We start from the raw sequence: 8,772 nt of genomic DNA, 5'->3' as shown, positions 1-8,772 counted from the left end.
CTTAGTGGATAGAAAAGGTGGGCAAGATATTCTTCCTCAACTAAAGTGGTCAGTCTCCATAAGAGCATGAGAGTGTTACAGATCTACTCCACAGCAAAGAGAGAGAGAGAGAGAGAGAGAGAGAGAGAGAGAGAGAGAGAGAGAGAGAGAGAGAGATGGGGGGGTATTGTTACCCAAAAGAAAAAGATGTACTGGAGAAGGGCTACAGCATTTGTATGGATGCTGAAGTTTCATCATTGGTTTCAGGGGTGAAAGGGCTTGTAGAGACTGACAGATAAAGCATGGCGGCCAGTCATCCCAGAGCATGGAAGGCACAAGAGGGCAGAGGACTTGTAAAGGGGCCACCACAGTAGCACAGTAGGTGGGCATACATGGTGTTTTAGTGAGAACAGAAGGAAAGAAAGCTATGTGGCTATCCTTGTCTATGCAGCATTGTATAAGACTGTACAAAATGATCTGCGTTTAGAAGGACATGGTCACCATCTGGACTTCACTGTTTTATTTAAAAAATTATTTTCATTTCTATGCATTTGTGAGTATATGCCACATGTGAGGGGTGATTGTGGAGGCCAGGAGAGAGTGTCAGATCTTGGGAGCTGCAGTTATAGTCTATAGTGAGTCACCTGATGTAGGCATCAGGCCTGTACTCCATCTTCTGAAAGAGCAGTGAGGAGTCTTAATCCCTGAGAGATCTGGTCAACCTACAGCCACTATCCCCATCCTCAGGGACCTCTTCAGCTCAAGCAGGGAGACGGCGCCAATCCTGACTCAAGATACTACATGCAAACTTAGGCTCCTGGAGAGATAATCGTGAATGGAGACCTGGGAGGTAGGGTCAGGAAGGATGGCTCTTCACAGCTGGCTATGCTGTGGGTAGGTGACATCCAAAAGAACAGACTAGCAGAAAGACACAGAGAAGCACAATGTGATCTGTTTGGGGGAATGTTAGCAAGATGGATGTTCTGCCCTGAAAGGTACGTTCTAGTTCTCCTTTAGAAGACGGAGGGGGAGAATCATTCACAAAATATGATGAGGGCTTACAATACTATTACATTTTCCCCCAATTATCTGTCCCAAATGATTAGATTATCCTGCATTCTCCCTATAAAGAAGAATATGAACTCTGAAGGCAGAATATAAGTACATACCCTCCAGTGGTTCATTGCCCTCAGCACAGCATTTAACATGTAGTAGGAATTTTAGGAATCTTTTAATTTCATCATCACCTTTTATCCCACTAGCTGTATGCCCAGTAGAGGGAATTTTAAGCATATGTTAGAAGAATTGAACAGTGCTGAGTCAAGACAAAATGGAAACAATCAGCATGTGTTGTTGAGTTGTTCTGGCTTAGTAGTTTTGCCTCTAGAACAATTTTATTTGCTGTTAAAAGACAATTTAATACAAATTGTCTTCAAAATGTCATATCTTAGCATATTTATAGCTGTCAATAATTAAATAACCAACAGTAAAATCACAAGCATGGATTTACAATGAAGGTTATTGGATTTGCCTCTCAGAACTCTCAGTCCTCCAGACTGGCTAACCCTGTCCTATAATCTATTGAGCAGGACAATAATTATGGTCTTGTGACATTTTCTGTCAGTAGAGTATGTTCTGGGGATAAATACTGATAGCCAACCCAAAGAAATGGAGAAGAATGAGAGTGAAGATGGAGAACGAAATGTTGCACTGCATCAGTGTTAGGGCAAACCAGGGCAAGGTCACCTTGTGTTTATTCTCAGAGGGGTTAGAAAAGTAAAAAAGAATGGGATATAAACAGCTAACCCAAGAATCCACTGCTGTGAACAAAACAACCCATGGAACTTCCGGTTCATTCTGGGGGAAGAAAGAAAGACAAGAGCAAGACTGTGACTTGGGGAAATATAGGCAGACATACATAGAGACAAAGTATACACAGATAAGATGGAGAAGATCTGACAAGAGTCCATGAAGATGCCTGTGAGAGGCTCAGTGAGTACAAGGACTGCCGTGAAAGCATGAAAGCCAGGTCTGCTGTACACATTTGTAATCTTGGGGACTGAGGATGTGGGGCAAGGAGATCCAGTGAGCACCAGGCCAAGGAGAGAACCCATCTTGAAAGAGAAGGCAAACAGCATCTGAAGAATGACACCCAATACTGACTTCTGGCCTCTATATGGACACACACATATGTATAGCATGTACAATGCACACATGTCAACATGAACACATACATACATACATACACATAAAAAAAAAGAAAGAAAAGGGATCAAATAAAAAAGATGCCAAAGAAGATGGAGTGAAAAACTGTAACGCTTGGAATGTCCTTAAATGTTCATTTGTCTCCTGATTCTTTCATGTATGTGTGTGTGTGTGTCAGTCAGGGCTAACATCTGTTGCCATGCGCATTCATTCTTGTTTGTCTTAGAGCTGCAAAGAACAAAGAAAGAGCCACCTGAAGGACAGTGTGTCTAATAGCAATGGACAGGCAGGGCATACATAGGCCTAGAAGTACTACTACACTCTCCAGGCGACTGAGTCTATGCAGAGAGATAGTTATACAACTGTGTCCCAGTAAGAACTCAATTCCCCCAAATCAGTTCTCTTTGCCAGTGACCTATGTGTGATTTGTATCCAGCTAGTGTTTCTCATGCTTTGGTTTGGTTCCTTCCTAGTCTTCTTTTAAGTGACAGTCTCGATCTAGGCATGGGGCTTGGTACTTGTTATCTCAGCTACTCCTGAGACAGGAGGCTAGCTCAAGCACAGAAATTCAGGGCACCCTCAGGCACAACCTATATAGATGCTATCTCAGAACAACAACAACAAACATTTCTTACATTAGTCTGGGTATGTCACTGACAGCCACCGTCCCGTCATGTGTCTCACTCTCTCCATCTTCCTCTTCTTCCTCACTGCTCTCCGACTCCTCGCTGGAGGAAGAGTAATCAGTCACCTTCTTCAGGGGGCGGTTTGTTTCTTCAATTCGGAGTTCTCGTAATTCTTTGGCTAATGCCGTCAGATCCTACAAAAAGAAAAATTTGTAAGCATATGAAATGTAGTTACAACCAAAGCTGTATCTCCCAGCCAGCTCCAGCTTAAGCAACAAGGAAAAAAAAAGAAGCTCTATTGAGAACTGTGACAAACACAGTTACTGTATGGAACTACGAAAACGATGTTTGTGGTCTGTAGAAGCTAAGAGACGGGAGATGAAATCAATTCGAACTTAGTTCAAAACCAATAGTTATACTGGGACTGACTATGCATGTGCATATATGTGCATGCCGTGCTGTGTGCATGCGCATACATACAAACGTGGCGTTCCCTTTTTATTTTGAGAGGGTGAAGTTGGTCACCCTCAGAGTTGAATGGGAAAATAAATGGGATTCAAATTTGTTCCCCAAGTATCCTGGAATTCTTGCCCAAAGCCATGGTGGCCTTTCCTCTCTTGTGAGGGCTACTGGACCAAAAACTAGCATCAATCATACAACAGAGTAGATAGCAAGGTTCATTTGGTATGAAGTCATTCCCCAAAAGACAAAAGTACCACATCAAATGACAGCCCACCCCAAATCCTAGTGCCACTGAAATTTAGAGCCACAGGGATGTTAATCAAGAGGAGCAACAAACAAACAAACAAACAGACGAACAAACAAACAAACAAACGAACAGTTCTCTTCCAGAACAGCAGATGTTTTATCTTTAACTTTTAAATTCCAGTCACCTGGCAGAAGCCCTTACGAGAAATGCTGAAATGAGCGTGGAAACACTCAAAGGAAGCCATAATCCTCCGAGTTTTCATGAGGGTGATGAGACCTTGAGCCTTATGGATGTGATGAGGCGAGGCTTAGTCACCAGGCATAGTGCAAGACAGTGTGCTGAACGTCTGACTACCTTTGATGGGCATGCTTTCAGAGCAAGGCGGAGGGAGGCAGTTCTGCAGAAGCATGGCCGCTCTACTTTGCATGGGTTAAACTGCCCATGGCACGAAGCATGCAGATGAGGAAAAAGCAATTTGACATTGGTCTTACCATTTCTCCCTATTTAGGGACCCATGTGGGAATCAAAGCATTCAGCGAGAGACAGGGAGTTAGGGAGAAAGAAACTCGTTGAAAAATACTAAATCCCACATATTTCTTTTTCTCAAAAAAAGAATTGGCCATATTCTCTCTTTATTTCAGTCCAGAAATGTATTTGTCCAATTCACCTGGTGTAAGATTAACCTCTGTGACATAGTGATGTTAGGTAATCATCCCAATCAGAAGAAAAATCATGATAAACATGCATAGATAATGGTAGTTAGACTTTTGAGGCACCCATAGGCCATGGCATTCCTGCACTGTGGCTGCATGTCAATCACCACTGCTTTGGTTAACACTCAGGGAACAAGCACCCTGGCGTATCACTAAGATCTAGAAAATTCAAGCTGTCAACTGAATGTGTCAGAGTCATTTAGTTTTATTTTCATGTCTTGAACAGAAAGCGATAATGTCCCGAAGCCACCTGACTTAAGGCCCCATGAAGGGCAAGCTTCTGGAAATGGCAGCTACACTCTATTCCTGAATGCACTTGCTGGGACTTCGCCATACACGCACACTCCCTCCGACACACAACCCCAGTCTCCGCCATCTGTGGAAGTGAATCTAGGATGGGATCCAAAAGGCTTAACAGTGTTTAAAGACAACATATTATGAAAGGGGAGAGCCTCCTCACACAGAGAATTTTATACAAATATACTACTAGCTTCTTAGGCAATGCACCCAAACCAGGAAAGGCTAGTATCTAGGTTTAGCCTTCTGCACATCTCCTCTTGATTGCTGCTGATACATTTATCTTTATCAGACAAAAGGAGTATGGAGAACACGCTGGATGGGCACTATGGGACGAACTGTTCACACATTTGTCAAGACTCTGAAAGCAAGAGGACACAGCGAGCTTCCAAACTAGCAAAAAGGACAAATCAGACACATTTATTGCATATTTTGATTTTTATAAAGTTATACAATCAAACAATATAACTAATGTTTAAAATGTTACTTATTAAAACTATATTTTATTGTAATTTAAAGAGAGAATATGGTTTAAAGGAGTTTGTTTGTATTATCAAAAAGTCTAAGTAAAATATAATACTACCACTGTGACTTATTTAAAATACTGATACATTTCCCCTTGGGGCATGGCTACCTCATCTCTAACATTTCAAAATAAGATAAGAGAGAGATTAAACAACAAAAAAATAAAATCTATTTAGAATTATTTAGTTAAGTCCTTTACCCAATAAGTTAAAGAGAGTTTCACTTGCTAAAATGACCTACATTTCCATAAATACTGTAATTAGCAACACTTTAAAATTATGACCTGCTTTATAATTTTGGTTTTAATCAGAATTTTTTAATTCTGGTGTTATTAAAAAGCTTTTTCCTGAAACATTCAAAATAATTGCAAACCTATTTCAGTTTAATTGGTAGCAGCTTAGAGAGTGGGAACTGATGTACATTTCAAGGTAGCAGTAATAAGTGATCAAACATGATACCCCAAAGAAAATTAACCCTCCACTGCCAGTGGCCTCTGTGGCCAGCTGAACTTCGGGTTTTCATTTGCTCACTACGAGGACAATGGGCGATATCAACGTTGCAGAAAATAGACATGACACAATATTGCCACTACCAGACTCAGGTCCTTTTCGGACACTTTATCCTCTGACAATTCCAATTTCCTCTATATAATGAGCCTTTTATGGTAATTTATTGCTTGGCTGTCTCAAGCCTGAAGCTAAAAAGTGTTGAAAGGGGAGGAGAAATAAAAATGCTATTTAGCATAAAAATATTTGAGGACATATTAACTAATAAGGAAATATGGCAAAATACTGTGGGTTTTTTTTCCCCTATGGTGCAAAGTAAATAATTATTATTTAAGTTTCAACCGATCAGTGGGTGATTTTTAGAAATTGTCAGTTTAATTATTATTTTTTTATACCTGATTAAAAATAAACCCTAAACATACCGCTAATGTTTGCTTCTGCACATAGACTTCAGGCCACGCATTCGGTTATGGGAAAGTAAAAGTTATTTGTTTTCAAAAGTTTTATTAACTAACTGCAGCATGGTAAAATTTCACAGAACAGTGGAAAGTAATGCCCATTTAAAAGCTACCCTTTGTCATTTATTACTATGAGAAAAATTAAATGACTAAATTAGCAATAATAAGAAATAAGTTTTTAAAAGATGTTTAGAGGCTTTTTTTCATTTCATTCTGTGTCATCCAAGTAGGAAAACAGTTGCAGAAGAAGATGGGAGCTAAAACTGAGCTCAATATTTCCCAGCCCAGCACCTTCACCATTTCGGGCCAGAGGCGTTATATTGTGAGGAATTCCGGTTTGTTGCAGGACGTTTTGCTCCACCCCTTTTAGGAACTGGAGGATGTTTAGCCCCACCCCTTTTGGGAATTGGTGACTGTTTAGCTCCACCCCTTTTGGGAATTTGAGAATGTTTAGCTCCACCCCTTTTCTGTATCTCAACAATTGTCTCCAGTGCTGCCTCCCACTTTCAAGGGTAACAACTAAAACTGAGTTGAGATTTGCTGAATAGCTCTTAAGTAAAAGATGGGGGTAGCAACCATGGCTAAGAACCGCTGGGTCGGGCATGACCATCTTCCTGTGTTTCAGTGGTCCAGGCCCGTGGTAGTCAATGGCCAGGGGTGTCAGTTCACTGGGAGGCATTTGCTCTGATCCACAGTCCCAGAGGTTTGGGCATGAAGCTGCCCCTCTCATCTCTATCAGATTGTTGTAGAACACATCAAAATAAATGGAGTGATTTTCAAAAAACCTGGAACACCTGGGCTTACCAGAGGAAACCCAGGAGAGCTTTTTTCTCACAACAGCCATTTCCATGCTAATTTCTGGACTTGTACAAGCCCTTAAGTTGTTCATATGAATCCCACTTAATTGGCAGCTATGGTATCTAGTACCAGAAAATAATTTCCTCTCTTTTCCTTCTCAGGGGGGGGCAACGGATACAAAGTTGCGTGCCCCTCTATCCTTGTTACTACTGTAAGGGAAAAGCAAATAATGGAGCGGAGTTGTTATAACCAGTCCCTGGGCTGCAGACATGTGGAGTAGGGTTACTTTATAAACAGCAACCCCTTAACCAGGAGCGGGACTTTCTGACTCACTGTGGATGCTGTGGTAGTCACAGCTGTGATGAGAATCAGCTTCACACAATCATGGTACCCTAATTGCAAACGGTAGTACCGTACCTACGGCTCAAACCTGAACAATCACAGTGACTTTCTAAAGCACTCTCCACTTTAAACAATGCCTTTGCACACAGAAACCTAAGACCCTGAACAATCTTGTAAGTAAAGAACGGCAGACATTTTTATTGCCATTTGACAGATTATGAGATTTAGTCCCATTGTACATATTACTGAGATTATGAGACTTATCCCAGCCAGCATTCATTGAAGGTAGCCAAGCTTCAAATATAGCTTGCTGGTTCCTGAAGCCAGGGCTTTTTCCATATAATTTCACAAAAATATACTTTGCAGAGCTTCAGCCTCAAAGCTGTAATGGCGAGCCTTACATTTCATGCATCCGGGACCCATTGCGAGGCCTGCTGATTCAAAACCAGTGCACTCTGCTGCGTTCATGCGGGTCTGACAAACAGCAGTGGGGAAGTTGTCCTCAGCAAACTATCTACAAGGGACACAGCCATCTATTTTTTTCTAATGGAAAATGTCTCCACAGATAAGGAAATAGATCATTTAACTAACCCGGATTCATTAGCTAAGGTTGATGTTGCTGCTGATGGTGTTGTTAATGTCCCACAAAATTAATCTAACAATAACCAGTAGCTCCTTGTTCACAAATTACACACTATAAATTTGAGGTGTGCTAGTAAAACTGCTGAGGGCCATCTCCTAGCAAGGCTGGAAAATACAGGTTTGTGATTAGACGGCACTGGAAGGAGAAACCAAAATACTGATGTCTGTGTTTTGCCCAGTTGGGACACTGGGAAAGCAATATTTTTGCTTAGTGAAGGACTCTGGGGCTTTTTATGGGTAGATCTGAGGGTCTCAGGCTGGATTCTATTGAAGGAGCCCTCCTCTCCCAAACAAGGGTGTGTATAAAAGAACTTTTCCCCATGATACCACTGGCTTCCTCTCTGAATGTCAACAACAGGAAATAAGTTCAATATTCACATCTTAGGAAAGCATGACCAAGAAATGGCAGTACTAACCTCATCTATAGCTTTCTTATAGCTCTGTGGCAAGAGGAACCCAATTCAGAAGAATCCACAGTCAGGGAAAAGCCAGAAGAAAAGAAGCAGGTTAGACACAAAATTGGCATTGTTATTAGAAAACTGATACAGACAGACAGGCAAGGAAAAGCTCAGGCCAGAACAATACAAATCCCCTTTGTTATTACTTAGCAATTCCCCAACTTTAAGATGCAAAAACTAGTAGTTGAGATTCATTCACAGGACAGCATCTAAGAAACTTAAACCAAGTTTAAGTTTCAGCCAGGTTGCACTTTTTCCTTTCCTTTCCTTTCCTTTCCTTTCCTTTCCTTTCCTTTCCTTTCCTTTCCTTTCCTTTCCTTTCCTTTCCTTCTTTCTTTTTTTTTTTTAAATTTAGCTCTTTTTTTTAATTAGGTATTTTCTTCATTTACATTTCAAATGCTATCCCAAAAGTCCCTCATACCCTCCCCCACCCACTCTCCTACCCACCCACTCCCACTTCTTGGCCCTTGTGTTCCCCTGTACTGGGGCATATAAAGTTTACAAGACCAAGGGG

At 41.2% G+C, this 8,772-nt stretch overlaps 1 protein-coding gene across 6 annotated transcripts in view; it reads right to left on the bottom strand.

Annotated features, from left to right (window-relative positions):
- Tnik (TRAF2 and NCK interacting kinase) overlaps window positions 1-8,772 on the bottom strand; it is a 400,539-nt gene that overhangs the window by 38,881 nt on the left and 352,886 nt on the right. For 3 of the 6 annotated variants that reach the window (XM_029475111.1, XM_029475112.1, XM_029475113.1), the window contains 2 exons: window positions 8,217-8,240; window positions 2,820-3,004 (listed from right to left, as the gene is read on the bottom strand). In XM_029475111.1, coding sequence (XP_029330971.1) covers window positions 2,820-3,004; window positions 8,217-8,240 — 209 coding nt within the window. The remainder of the gene's footprint in view (window positions 1-2,819; window positions 3,005-8,216; window positions 8,241-8,772) is intronic. The other 3 variants (XM_021158657.1, XM_021158658.1, XM_021158656.2) reach the window with 1 other exon arrangement.

The sequence above is a fragment of the Mus caroli genome, chromosome 3, assembly GCF_900094665.2.
Source record: "Mus caroli chromosome 3, CAROLI_EIJ_v1.1, whole genome shotgun sequence".
NCBI lineage: Eukaryota > Metazoa > Chordata > Mammalia > Rodentia > Muridae > Mus > Mus caroli.
Note: the sequence above shows the minus strand (reverse complement) of the source record. Positions and strands in the feature narration are given on the sequence as shown.